The sequence below is a fragment of the Petromyzon marinus genome, chromosome 2, assembly GCF_048934315.1.
Source record: "Petromyzon marinus isolate PM22_M1 ecotype Great Lakes invasive population chromosome 2, UKy_Petmar_22M1.pri1.0, whole genome shotgun sequence".
Lineage (NCBI taxonomy): Eukaryota > Metazoa > Chordata > Hyperoartia > Petromyzontiformes > Petromyzontidae > Petromyzon > Petromyzon marinus.
This window is the reverse complement of record NC_133668.1, coordinates 17,357,630-17,372,585: the sequence shown is the minus strand read 5'-3', so window position 1 is coordinate 17,372,585 and position 14,956 is coordinate 17,357,630. Positions and strand designations below refer to the sequence as shown.

General features: G+C 43.8%; 1 protein-coding gene across 9 annotated transcripts in view; it reads left to right on the top strand.

Annotated features, from left to right (window-relative positions):
• Positions 1 to 14,956, top strand: part of KMT2C (lysine methyltransferase 2C) — a 179,892-nt gene that overhangs the window by 110,268 nt on the left and 54,668 nt on the right. For all 9 annotated transcript variants that reach the window (XM_032960234.2, XM_032960227.2, XM_032960242.2 and 6 more), the window contains 6 exons: positions 1,354 to 1,535; positions 2,117 to 2,281; positions 6,769 to 6,878; positions 8,106 to 8,186; positions 10,729 to 10,956; positions 13,733 to 13,870. In XM_032960234.2, the coding sequence (XP_032816125.2) occupies positions 1,354 to 1,535; positions 2,117 to 2,281; positions 6,769 to 6,878; positions 8,106 to 8,186; positions 10,729 to 10,956; positions 13,733 to 13,870 (904 nt within the window). The remainder of the gene's footprint in view (positions 1 to 1,353; positions 1,536 to 2,116; positions 2,282 to 6,768; positions 6,879 to 8,105; positions 8,187 to 10,728; positions 10,957 to 13,732; positions 13,871 to 14,956) is intronic.

The window sequence follows — 14,956 nt, the reverse complement described above, 5'->3', positions numbered from 1 at the left end:
TTCAAGTTTGCGGCCCAATGAGGTGAAGGAGGGCTACTCACATGGCCCATTAACTAATCTAGATTGCCCATCACTGCTTTACATCATGTCAAGTGTTTTTTTCTGACATTACATGTCACCATCCACATTCATAGTCATTCAGTTTTTTCCGTCTGATACTCACATCTGCTTCACATGGGATTCAAGTGGTTGTTTTGTTTATTAATTAACGTTAAAGTATTATCTTAATTACATGCATTTTTCCTCCCGCCCATACGAGCTACATGTTCAACAGCAGAGAATGTTTACAAATACTCTTACGGATAGATCGTGGTAGTTACATTTCCCACTGGCACTCGCTTTTGCGTTGCAGGGGATTCATGTCGGTATTTTTACGTCTAAATATTTTCCTGAATTTATAATAATGTTTGTGTGCATTTTGTGTGCGTTTAAGAATTATTGATATTTGCACTTGTCTTGTTTTGACCACATTTGGTGTTTTGCAACTTGACCTCATTGTATCAATAAGTCCGACAACCAAACCTATTGTGCGCCAAACCTGAGTGAAGCTAGCAAGTGTTAGGCACATGGTTGTCTGGTCTTCTTTTAGCTCCAAAGGGTCTCTAGATATGCTCCACTGTCACAGTGGGGCATTAGAGAATGAGCACTCGCATCAGATTCAGTACTGCAACAAGATCTCTGGCCTTCTAGGTCTGTTCATTGCTAATATTGCCGTTTGTCACATTTCCAAGAACTGCCAATTTTTTTGACATGTAAGGACCTAAACAGTGTCCATACAATCAGCAGGAGATGTTTACAGCAATTTTATGTATATGAATGTGCGGTTATGTCATGTGTAGAAAATAACACAGGCATGCTTTAACTTCAACTATGGATTGTCAATTTATGGAACTAATGCTCCATGCCTATAAAGTTGTGCAATACTCTTTTAAAACTTAAGGACTGTCTTATGTAATGGCACTTCTGCCATCACTGTTATCATTACCACTATGTAGTATAATAAACAACGTTTGAGTAAATGGCATTTCTCAAAGGGGGCCACTGCGCTGATGATCATTTGGTGCCAGAAATGTTAACTTGCATAGTCCAGTCAAGGTGTGTACGTACTTAGCCTTCGATAAACAAAAAAAAACACATTCTTGTGGTAGAGTCTTTTCAGCTAATGTATTGTTATCACAAGTCAAAGTGAAAGTTTCACTGCTGCAGCACCAACTGGCCAGATGTGACTTTTATGTTATCCTTTTAAAAATCAATTGTTAATCAAGATTGCGGCTGGAGTGTTTTATTTTTTATTCTCAGCTGTGTGTAGTGTGCATATATTAAGAATCCTAAACTGCATGCATCTCTGCACAGATAACAAAGGTGGTGCTGAGCAAGGGCTGGCGCTGCCTGGAGTGCACTGTGTGTGAGCTCTGTGGCAAAGCCTCTGACCCCGGCCGCCTCCTGCTCTGTGACGACTGCGACATCAGCTACCACACGTACTGCTTGGAGCCGCCACTGCACACCGTGCCCAAAGGTGGCTGGAAATGCAAGTGGTAAGTGCACGCCTCGATATAATGTGCACCATGGCAACATTGGTAATAATTAAATGTAACTAAGTTGATAAATAAAACCATCAGAAGTTAAGTGAAAGTGTCATCCTGTTCAAAATAATAATTGGGCATTCCTCGTTTCAGTTGGCGGTCCTGGGATAGTGTTGAAATTCTGCATTCCTATGGAATGGGAGTGTCTATGTAGAGTTGCCTGTCGACTTCCCACAAAGTGATATACACTTCATCGACCCTCGTGTGATGATGGGCTGAGTAAATTTCCAATTTATAGTTGAATTTACAACCGTACGATTGTCAGTTTAACGCTCTAACCAAATCTGCACTCCAGCTGTAAAACACCACGAATGAAAGTCAATTATGGTTATCCTTTTATGATACTGGCCCATGCCATGTTAATATAGAATACCCACAGCTGGCATGGTTTCACAAAGCAGAAATGAGCACCGCCCCTCTCTCATCTAAGCAATCAGTGAGCAGTATCTGGTGTCTAAGGAAGCGGGATGCACTGTTTTTGCCTCCATCAACTTACACTTGCTGCTGTATATCATGACCCTTCTCTAACACAGGTGTGTGAATTGTGTAAACTGTGGAGCCACATCGCCGGGCTTCAAGTGCGATTGGCAGAGCAACTACACGCAGTGCGGGCCATGTGCCAGCCTGCTCGCGTGCCCCAGCTGCAGCGAGGCGTACCAGGACAATGAGCTCGTTATCCAGTGTCGCCAGTGCGAGAGGTAAGGTTGGAGTCCAGGCCTTGGGGGGGGGGGGGGCACTTGGAAGACAGTCTGGAAAAAAATTGCCTTCATGCTCGTGATATCATATAACTTTCAGTTTAGTGGAGTGTTATCTCACCTATAAAAGTCAATTTTGTCTGTGTGTGTGTGGACGCCTATCCTTCTAAGCTTTTAACTGACAAACTGTTGGGTTTACGTTTCAACAAAGTGTAGTGACTCATTCGGAGACAGGGTTCTTAAGGCACCTTTATTCTCAACGTTGGGGAACTACAAGCACCCCACGTGCTTACACGTTATTCACACATCCGTCTCTTTCGACGGCCCTTTCTGGCTAGGACAGTTGGCAGGCTGTCTGGCCAGCGGCGTCTAAGATGGTCGAGACGGCGGTGACAAAGGTGACGAACAGCGAGGGGATCCACTTCCAGCAACAGCCCCGAGCCCCTGTCCCCGGCCCCCTCTTATCCTCCTGGCGTGGCCTTACCCCGCCCTTGCCACGTCCCCTTTTCTAGAACCTACTAGCAGGTTCTCGGGCTTCCAGATCGACCGCTTCCTGGGCTTCTCCTTCGATCTCCTGCTGATGTGTGTACTGCCCCCTGCTGCCAGTACCAGCCGGCGTTATTACACTACAAAAGTACGCAGATACAGCAAACTAAGCCCCCCCCCCCTCCCCATGAAAACTCCCTATTTGTTTTTACCTTGGCCCAATGTAAGCTAAGAAAAATCACAATTTGTAACAATGTACTCTGATCGTCATGATAACTTTGAGCGCCAAAGTAGCATCTGCGCATGCGCGGAAACGCCGACGACTCGCGGTTGCTCCTAGCTATGCCAACAAGCTTGCTGAGTGGGGAGGGGATGGAGGCTCTCCTTCGCGTAAAAAATGCCAAAAGAAAGAAAATCAAGCACAATTACTGCTGCACAACCACACGCTGAAGTAAATCCTGAAAAGTGTGACGTCCCCCCCCACCCCAATGCGTGCCGTTATTACTATAGAGTCGATGCGATGATATCATCAGTAGATATTACTATAGATTCCGTAGATAATACTATAGTTAGTAGTTGCGACTGTAGAGTTGGTAGATGCTACTGTAGAGTCAGTAGATGCTACTGTAGAGTCGGTAGATGCTACTGTAGAGTCAGTAGATACTACTATAGAGTCGGTAGATGCTACTGTAGAGTCAGTAGATGCTACTGTAGTCAGTAGATACTACTGTAGAGTCAGTAGATGCCACTGTAGAGTCGGTAGATGCTACTGTAGAGTCAGTAGATACGATTGTAGAGTCAGTAGATACTATTGTAGAGTCGGTAGATGCTACTGTAGAGTCGGTAGATGCCACTGTCGAGTCAGTAGATACTATTGTAGAGTCGATAGATACTAGTGTAGAGTCAGTAGATACCACTGTAGAGTCGGTAGATGCTAATGTAGAGTCGGTAGATGCCACTGTAGAGTCGGTAGATGCCACTGTAGAATCGGGAGATGCTACTGTAGAGTCAGTAGATGCTACTGTAGAGTCAGTAGATGCCACTGTAGAGTCAGTAGATGCCACTGTAGAGTCAGTAGATACTACTGTAGAGTCGGTAGATGCTTACTCTTTGGTTCTGTTCGGTAAAGTCACGTAGGTAAAAAAAACCAACAAAAATCACGACGTTTCGGCCACAACACAAGTGGCCTTCATCAGGTGAAGGGACCGTGCTGTCACGAAGACAGCGTTGGAAATGTATGGAGTATGGATCCTTGCAGTCACGAAAGCTTCAAATCTAGAATCGGTAGATGCTACTGTAGAGTCGGTAGATACTACTGTAGAGTCGGTAGTTGCTACTGTGGAGTCAGTAGATACTACTGTAGAGTCAGTAGATGCTACTGTAGAGTCAGTAGATGCTACTGTAGAGTCAGTAGATACTACTGTAGAGTCAGTAGATGCCACTGTAGAGTCGGTAGATACTACTGTAGAGTCGGTAGATGCTTACTCTTTGGTTCTGTTTGGTAAAGTCACGTAGGTAAAAAATAAAACAACAAATATCACGACGTTTCGGCCACAACACAAGTGGCCTTCATCAGGTGAAGGGACCCTGCTGTCACGAAGACAGCGTTAGAAATGTACGGAGTATGGATCCTTGCAGTCACGAAAGCTTCAAATCTAGGATCGGTAGATGCTACTGTAGAGTCGGTAGATGCTACTGTAGAGTCAGTAGATGCTACTGTAGAGTCAGTAGATGCCACTGTAGAGTCAGTAGATGCTACTGTAGAGTCAGTAGATGCCACTGTAGAGTCAGTAGATACCACTGTAGAGTCAGTAGATGCTACTGTAGAGTCGGTAGATGCCACTGTAGAGTCGGTAGATGCCACTGTAGAGTCGGTAGATGCCACTGTAGAGTCGGTAGTTGCTACTGTAGAGTCAGTAGATGCCGGTAGATGCTACTGTCAATCCATGCAACAACAAACAATAGTAATAAATAATCATTGTAAGGTGCAATAAACACTTCCAAATAACACATCGCAACCAAACGCAATGAAAAAAACAGCAAAAATACTGCACGTACGAGAGGCATGTAACGGATTAACATGTGTCTCGACCAGACATGCTTTGTTAGATAATGTAAGCAGAAATAGTGAAAGACTGGCATGCCATGGCGATAATGCTTACAACGAATTAATAAGACATGCCTGAAACAATGGTGCAATGAAAAGTTACATTTCCACAAGGCGCTGTAACCGTATGAGCTATGACTGATTGAAATAACATGTCAGGATCAAGCATGCCTAGAAAAACACTTCCGTACTTGTGTAGTGAGTCCAACTGAGTCGCAGACGTTATCTTAGGAGCAACACTATTCCGCATTAACACAACACACTCTACACTCGGGTCTCGAATGCCCATCTAACCACGCTACGGCAGAACTAGACACGGTTCGCTATCCCTGTCCGGACCGCAAGCTTGGTCCCGGACCGCGTGGCTAGAGGCTTCTTCTCCCCGATGTGGATCTTTCAACACTTGAAGAACCCCGAGCTCCTCACGGAGCTCTCGTTATATGCCCCTGGTGCTGGGGCTGGCTCCGCCCTTAGCCCCGCCCACCTTCCAGACTTCTCGAGCTCCTTCTCGAATGTTCCCGAGAGTCCCTCGGGACCATGTGACCGCCCCTCGGCCCCCGTCCACCGGTGGTCCCCCTCCTGTCCGGTCATGTGACAACAGTTCAGCCAGAGTGTCATGCCCCAGAGTAACCCTGGCTGGCTGACACTCGCTCTCGCTCCCTCACTTGGAGCCGGCACTACACACTGCTCGCGGTGCCTCCGCACTAACCAGCGTTCACCCAACCACCGCTAGTGTTGGTACTGCATCCCGCAACCCGGGCTGCCCGCAATGGCAACATTACCGGCCGTGACTTTGCAAGCCCCGGCACCATACAGTGACGAGTACAGTCACTACACTTGAATAAGCCATGTCAGATTGACATGTTTGGTCTCAGGGAGGTGACAGAATCCATACAAGTGTCGCTTACATTGCATTACAGTACGTTATGCATTGGGAATGGTCAGCTACGAGTGAACACTCTAGTTATAGAGAACAATAACTAACGAAACCTTGAAACTTTGTAGGCATTGTAAAATAACACAACATGAGGAAGCAGGATTATCATGAAACACAACAACCATGTAAAATATAACCTGTGTCCAAGTTATAAATTCAACTCCATTAAACCAGAAGCCCTTTCAAACTTTGATTCACATACAAGCAATACAGAAAACCATTTGTCTTCTGAATAGCTTTGAAGCAAAACATCTTTAAAGTCCATCTTTCACAATGGGAGAGGTGAGGTCTATGTTACAGCTATTGTGATATATGTAAAGCTCAGCTGAACAATTGAGTTTCATTGATCTCACTTCATCATCCTCTGACACATTCTTAACAGAGGAGAGGAAGCAAAGGAAGTCTAAAAGTGAGCTACTGGGGACTGGGGTGAAAACATGTTCCCTTGTAAGCCAGGCCAAATTACTTAGGTCATTGTGCCTTCGCGAGTTGAATGATTGCATTTGCATTCAGAGTAGTAATGAGGAGAGGCCCAAAAAATGTTATCACCACAACTTCACGGCAGCACATTATCTTTTCAGTATCTCACAACTGCAGGATACAAATATGACTAAGCTTTATTTTATTAATATTTGATCATACATCGTAGTTTCTAAGAATCCCAGGCATTTGTATAGATGTTAATTTTAAAAAATCTATGTTCTGTTGTCATTTTTTTAATATTGGCTTATTCGGGTTGGATGGGGCTGTGGCAGAGTTCTCTATTCACAATCAAAATGTTTCCGCTTAAAATCCTGCTTGGAAGTCAACTGAAACAAAAAAAACACTCTCTCTTTAAAGTGTGTTGCTCTCACAGATGTAACATCACCACTGGTTGAGGAGTTCTCCTTGTGTGCTGTGCCCACTTGAAGCTGGTGGCCTAGGTTGGGACTGGCTGAGCTGGCTGTGTGCTGTGTGCAGGTGGGTACATGCCAGCTGTGAGAACCTGCTCTTGGAAGATGCGGTGGAGGAGGCTGCAGACCAAGGCTTCGACTGCTCCGCGTGCCGGCCGTTTGTTACCGTGCCTCAAGGTGGGCACCTGTCTTGTGTTCGCTCCCACAGTATTCCGTTACTGTTGTCAGTGGTAGTTCTGGATAATGTGTTGCAGTTATTCAGCATTTTTATTTGGTGTAACTATTTTAGAAGTTTGTTGGAAAAACATTAACATGTTTAGTGGTATAGCGCTGGCTTCCGCAGAAAAGGGTAGCTGCGGTTTATGGCAGTCCTCACATCAGCAGGCCACGATATATACGAGAGGGGGACATTTAGGGGAAAGTTCACAGAAGGGGCCCATCGGGAAACCCCGGGAACCCGCTAGTAGATTCGGGAAAGGGGCCGTGGCCGAGGCGGAGCAAGGCCACGCTGGGAGTATAAGAGGGGTCCCTGAGCGGGATGTTGGGGCTGTTGCTGGAAGAGGGATCCCCGTCGTGCTGTTCAAGATCGTCGTCGTTACCATCTCGTCGTCGTCACCATCTCCTCGTCGTAGTCTCCGTCTTCACCATCCCGGGGTGCCGTAGTCAGCCTACCAACTGTTCTAACTAAGTAGTGCCACCGACAATAGACGGTCTTAATTATAATAGTGTGCACCCACGTAGGGTGTGTATTATCCCGATGGTGCTCGTTAAATTAAAGAAGTGCCTCAAAGTATTACTGTTTCTGAGTTGAGTCACTACACATTTGTAGTGGCATAGCGCTCGCTGCTGGCAGAAAAGGGGATCTGTGGCGTGCGGCAGGCCTGATGTCAGTAGGCCAGGATATACACGAGAGGTGGATCTCGGGGAAAAGGTCACAGAAGGGGTCCACCAGGAACCTGCTAGTTGGTTCCAGAAAGGGGGCGTGGCCGGGGCCGAGCGAAGCAACGCTGACAGTATAAAAGGGGCCCATGTGGGGGACCTCATGCTGCTGAAGTCCATCGTCGCCATTCTTCTCATCATCTTTACCATTCTTCTCATTGTCTTCACCATTCTTCTCGTCGTCGTCTCCGTCTCTACCATCTCGGGGCGCCACTAGTGAGGCAGCCTACCAACTGTCCCGCTGGCTGAGTAACGTCGCCAATAATAGACGGACTAAATATTAAGTGTGTTAACCCCGATGGTGCTCATTAATAAAGAAGTGCCTCTAAGTCTTATCGTCTCCGAGTTAGTTACTACACATGTACAAAAACATGTATGCAAACCTTGTAGATGTTGAAAAGGAATTTCTGAATTTCATTGTACTATTTGTTTATGCCCATTAACCTTGAATGTTTGTTCCCATAGTTCCTGCCTCAAGCGATGAAGAGTCTCAGGAAAATGAACCCGTGACTCCTATTGTACCGTGCATCAAAATCAAGGAGCCAGGTATGCGAATGCTACTACCGTTCATTAACGTGTCCTGGCTGGGTATTTCAGTCATTGTGTATGAAATTAATGGTGTGACACTTGACCATCGCATACTTGCTGCTGCCAGCTTCTACCTCTGTTGCACTGTTGACATTGTGATCTCCAGAGTCTGTTCTTGTTGCATTTTCATACCTGTCTACCCACACCGTTTACGCCGTATACTTGTACAGGGAAATTTAGTTTTCAGGTCAGTACGCTGTCTAGCCGTTTCACTACGGGCAAAACACATTTTTTGTCTTTGTGTTTCTCCCTTGTGATGGGATTTTGTAGGATGAACGTTGAGATTTATAAGGGCACGGGGTGACGAGGTCTGATTTGGTCTGTAATAAGTTGGGCACTGATAAAAAAAATATTTTAACATTCTAATTAAGCACTGTTTAAAAAAATAAGTTTACATGTTTATTCTGGACGAACACATTAGTTCAAACACAGCTGTGATAATGCAGTCAGATTTCTGGAAACAATGCATACTGTTCAATGGGAAAAGACCACTGAGTGTGGCTATGGAAAAACTGAATGTTTAATATGCAGGCTTTTCCAGAGTACTCACACTTGTTATTTAAATCGGGCTGACATGAAAATATACTTTACTAATGGTAGCTACTGTCAAAGTGCTTCATTTCACATACTGTTTTCTGACAATGCTGTGGATATTTGTCCTGCGTTTGTGCCCTCTGAAGAATTCAATCTTGAGGTGGACAGTGTACAGTTAAATAGTGTTAGACTTTATCCTTTTGGGAAATGTTATAGTCAAGAAAATATTTGTCTCCTCACCCAAATAAGTGTGGGATGTTGCTCATGAGGCAGTATGATAGAAATTCCACACTTGTGGTGGAGGCCACTCACTTGATAGATTTAGTTTCCACTAGTTCTCATTTTGTTGACCCCAGAGGAATGAAGAGCTGAGTTGAACCCCGACTGGAATTTAAATTCACAACACTCCAATAGTGAGTGAAACATTTTATTCATGTACATTGCAGGGTTTACTTAAATATATTACATCTGTTGTTCAACATCAACATACATTGCATACTGTGAGGAGAGGTGTTAAAGCCCTTTTTATGCATTTTAAAAGCACTAAAGTATTGATGTAATTTACGGTGGATCTACTGGTAAATGTGTGTGCCTCTTAAGAGACAGCAGCCCAAACAATGATTCGAATTTTTTTCCCACACGTGAGTGCTGGAGCTTCACCATGGCCTCAGGAGGTGCTGTGTGAATAGTGGTGGTTGTTGAATAAGGGAGTGCGCTACGAACTCGGCGACCGCAATTCAATTCCCGCACACTGCCAACACCAGTGACAATGATTGCTTCTGGGCCTTTCCCTAGGTCGGCTCGGCCTCAAAATTAGTACCTGGTGCGGTGTGTAAACATCGCCACTAGGGAGACAAAGGTAGCCGGGCATGGTACTGGTTACCCAGCCCCTCGTGTGTCGTGGTGGGCCTTCGTAGGTGCTACTAACAGCACTTGCCCCAAAAGTCAGTTCAGGCTATAGGGTGATCTTGTTTGATAAACCTTTCCTGCGTGCATTTATTAAAATATTTGTATGTTGAATGTTCCCTAAGTAAAATGATATGTACTCTGCCCGATTTAATGATAACTACTCATTGAGCCTATATTTTAGCATTAAAATAATTTTCTCGTATTTCAGCCCAAAAGAGGGAGTGCCACAAGTCAGGCTTTGGTTGTTTTGTCTCTGAACAGTGATCGCAAAATTTTAAATGCATCTCATTGGTGTCTAATATTGGGTAGTTGAAGGGTATTTTATTTGCATATTCACAATTAGTTTTTTCTTCTTTCATCACAAATAATTGAAGTGGGTTATGTATGTGGCATATTTAATTTGTGGTTTATAAAGCTAATTTGCTCTTAATATCCAGAGCACATGTTCTTGATTCTGTACTACAATGGACCTTAACAGTTTCATTTTTCTACGGTTACACGAATAATAATCTTGTTTTGATTGTGAAATGTGTTACTTAGTCAAAAGACTTTCGATGTTTAGACATTTGCTTGCTCGTGTTTTTACATTGAACTTGTTGCACACCTATCCCCTGGCCAACTCGCAGCCCTGTGGGCTGAGATGTAGCCTTACACGCTCCTGAAACCACTACTTCAAATGCCCAGGATTATGGTTGGGCATCACATTTTTTATTACCATTTCTCTGCTGCATTAATATGTCAAGAGTACAATTCTGAGTCTACCTACAGTACCAGTTGGCCAATGTACATTGAGTAACGATCAGCGGTTGGGAATTGAAATCCCAGTGGGAGGGCGTCTGCTCACCGTATCAGTCATCATTCTTCCGACGATAAAATGAGTAACACTTTTATCAACACACCGTCCCCTATCATAAGAACATGGATTTTCTGCTATTGGCTGAGGGGCCGGTATTGGAGATAAGAGCTGCCAGTTTGCTAGTTTGACCGGGGAATCACTGACACATTCACGTGCTAATGCTACATCGGTGTGTCCGGACCCCTTTCGCTGTGCCTCTAGAGCCGCCCAAGGTGTACTCACGAGACGGCGTGTACCTGACGGAGACGGGACTGACGCAGCTGCAGAGCCTGCTTGTGCCGCCCGTGCCGCGCAAGCAGCGCCGGCCCAAGCTGCGCCTCAAGCTGCCTGGGCAGCCCGACCTCGTGACGGAGCTGCAGAGCCCCATTGAGCTGCATCCCCAGAGCAACCCTCTGGAGCAGGAGCCACTGCCTGATGACATCAAGGGTGGTGAGTGCCAGGGATGTGGTAGCAAATGACATTTATAATTGAGTACGACTTTGTGTGAAGGCAGCAGTCGTTTTTCATCTGGCATGACTGGATTCCTAAATACGAATGAGGAATTTCCACTACCAGCTTGGTGCTCTCATTGGGGATCAGCAATGACCCCTGCTTTTTCTTTTTATGGAGACTTTTACAGAGGAAATCATGAATACCTTTCACGTGAGAGAAAATAAACCGGTCGATGAAAACCATTTGGACCACAGGTTCCGGAACATTACGCTCCCACTTTTTTTCAACATGTTTAAAAAAACATGCATGTTTAACTTCTTTTGCACCATACGTAGCCAACCATGATAATCGGAGGTGCAGGAAACATTGAGAGATGTGTCGTCTTAAAACATGAAATATGGCTTTAATGACTACAATTATATTCCTTTAATCTTAGAACACGTGCTTGTTATGCTGGAGCACGAGTGTGTATGTGATTAAACCATGTTTTGTAGTGGCAGCCATTGACGGGATATCAGCATTGCACAGGGAGTCATTTCTATGAAAGACCATCCCAAGTATGCACTATACTTGACCACAGATTGTCCGTTCGAAGCGCGAAGGCTTCACGTCTGTTGCTGCTCCACCACCCCCAATGCCCATTAATGTTGATAATGATGTAATAACATTGATTGCCCAGGAAAGCCTCACTGAGTGAATCTTGGGGATATTTTTCAGGAGAATCCTGTCTAGTACCTTGTTAAGCCTGTTTGTAAATAAGAAGAAACCTGCATACCTGGAGAAAAAACACAAACCATGGTTTGGTATTTTCTTTGGTTCTTTCGGTAAAGTCACGTAGAATGAGAATAAAATAATAAATTGATAAAATAAAATAACACAATAATATTCTCACGACGTTTCGGCCACAACACAAGTGGCCTTCATCAGGTGAAGGGACGAGACTGTCTGGTAGGACAGCGCTGGAGTGACCAGACAGTCTCGCCCCTTCACCTGATGAAGGCCGCTTGTGTTGTGGCCGAAACGTCATGAGAATATTATTGTGTTATTTTATTTTATCAATTTATTATTTTATTCTCATTCTACGTGACTTTACCAAAAGAACCAAAGAAGATGAATCATTGCAGTCACGAAAGCTTTAAATCGAAATGGTTTGGTATTGTTTATTATTTTAAATAAATATTTGAATAGTCACAGATTGGACCACTAACTTTTGCCCATTGCTGAAAATCAAGGTATAAATATTATACAAAGACCTTTTTAAAGAATGTCCTGCAAAACATGATGGTATCATTGCTGGGTAGCTCGCAAATAATATTTTTGCATAATTGTATTGGGTACATTTTTTTAAATAAAAGTCTTCACTCCCTGTGTAGATAAAGAAAGAAAACTATGGGAAACATTCTGTGAAACACATTAAAAAAGTTATTAACCATAAAATAGCATGTATGAAAGATTCAGAGATTCCTGCTGACATGAGGACAGATGGATTTTTAATGAGAAGATTTTTCAAATTGATAGTCAAAGTAGCTAAGTTGCATTTTCAGAAGCACATTGTGTTTACATTGTGGGTGAGAATTGATGTCATATCTGATCTTGCCGCATTTGGCTTCTTTAGTTAGTCTACTGAGTGAATTTAATAATATATTTTTTATTTTATTAAAAATGTAAATTTCAGACAACATTGTGGCCTTAAAAATGTATTTTAATTCATAATTGGCTGTGTGTGATTGCTTTAGCGGGCATATAATTAAAAATACCTCCGACACTCGGTGAGTTTCCAGATAATAGAGGCTGTGCATAAAATGATGCTCTTATGCGGCGACGGAAGCTCATTTCATGCTAATCTCTCGCCATAATCTCTCTTTCCCTAACCTCCCCCATTAACACAACTGACGTGCTTGCGTCCGGGGATGGAATTCCTGTCCAGCTCAGACCCCGCTTGCTTGCCCATCGCCACATAAATAACCTCTTGTTGTAGCTGCTCTCTCGCTAGTTCAGCAGTTCCAATGCTGGATTATTTTTTCCGCCTGAGGACGACCGCTTGTGTTGCGATCGAAATGTGATATATTATTTTATTTTGTTTTATTTCTCTACCTAAGTGACTTTAACGAATTATCCAAAGAGTGTGCATAAAATGTCTGAGAGATTTTACTAAAATATGAATGTGTTATTGGAGGATTAATTGGGACCGAAAATAATCCATGTCCCTGGCAACTAAATGTTATATAATTGGAAATCAGTTGAGCTAATTATCCTGATACAATATTGACTTATTCAATTTTGTATTCAAATCAATTATATTAATATTGATGTCTTCTCAGTAATACATTTGAATAAAAATTAAAGGGTAAGCTTCATATTAAAATACGTACTTGTGCATATGTCCATTGGCAGTCTTGAGTCCCTGGTAGAAATGCCATATTCCAAAGAAAGAACTAAGCGGTCTGTAGGGCAGCCACTGTTTACCTTTGACAAAGGGATGCCAATTTTATTGATTACAGAGAAACGATTGGCTGACTCGACCACTGACATTGATTTGAACATCTCACCTTCCAGCTGAATCGATGCTACGCTACTGTGCAGTCACTGATTCTTTCAACCATATGCACCTACCGGATGTTGAGTTTCTGATTCGTTTAACTTATTTCATTTGCACTTCAGAGAAAAGCATAGTCACGCAGCACAGTAAGACATAGCTGTGAGCTCTATGGAGGATGTCACAATCAGGTCAAGCAGTTTTGATGGACACGTGATGATGGCATTAATTACTCAGAGGCCGAGACCATGGAGTGCGACAACAAGTCAGAAACGTTCACCAGCCCCGAGCGGGAGACACAGGAGGACAGCGCCGTGCTGTGCAGCAAGGAGGTGGACAGTGTCAAGAAACGCAAGCGCAACCCCTACCGGCCAGGTAGGGCACATTCCACTCGTATCTACCAATACAATTGCCTACTTGACTCGCATCACGTAAAACTGGCTGGGATAGTTGTCATAATGCTGCTGGATGTGAATAACTAATTCTCAACTATTTCAAAATGTGAAATGCATACTCCTTAATTAACGTAAATTTATTTTATGAAAATATTGTTGACGAGTGGGAAGTACCTGGCATTGCCCGAGGGAAAACTTATTTTAAAAACATAATATATACATACGCAAATGCTAAGCTACTATGAAAGCCTAGTGCGCCGTTTGTCCATTTGTCCATGAACAAAATTATAAGTGGCTTGCAGAAGTCCAAAAAGTAATAGAAAATGAGAGAAAATAGTTGATCTAAAAGGTTTCTGAAAATTGTCGATGTCCCCCCCCCCCCTCAAAAGATATTTTTACCCCTTCGTCGGCATATATATCTACACACCCTACATACAATCGAGTGAGGAGTATCTAGTGACTCTATAATAGTATCTATCGACTCTGTAGCAGTTAACTACTAACTTAATTGAGTGCTGTGGTGAGGCCTAGTTCCGTGCAGAGCCTCCGGCCTCGCCTAGCTTGCCCAGCCGGCCGAGGTAGCCTCTTGGCCGGCTGGGGCTGGGCCGCTACCCCCCCCCCCCACCATTCCCCTGCCGAACAACGAACTATATTCGTCGTATCTACTGACTCTATATACAGAACTGCACACATTGGGGTGGGGGGGGAGAAGAGGACATCACACTTTGAAGAATTTAGCTCAGCGTTGTGTTTTTTTATTGCATTTTGAACGCAATGAGAATTCCCCCCCCCCCACCGAGTCAACGTTCTCGCGCATGCGCAGATGGGTGCTTATAAAAGGAATACATTGTTAATTTAACTACTTTACATTTGACAGATGGGAAAAATAAGTCGCGATTTGTCGGTCGGGGGCTTATTGCGTCATACGTGTGTAGTTTGTTTAAACGTAAACCCAGCAGTTTGTGAGTTAAATGCCTCGCACACGGACACAGACAAAAAATTACATTTATAGGTATGATACCTGCGTATTAACGTCTCATCAAACCTCCATACGATAGGTTCTTGA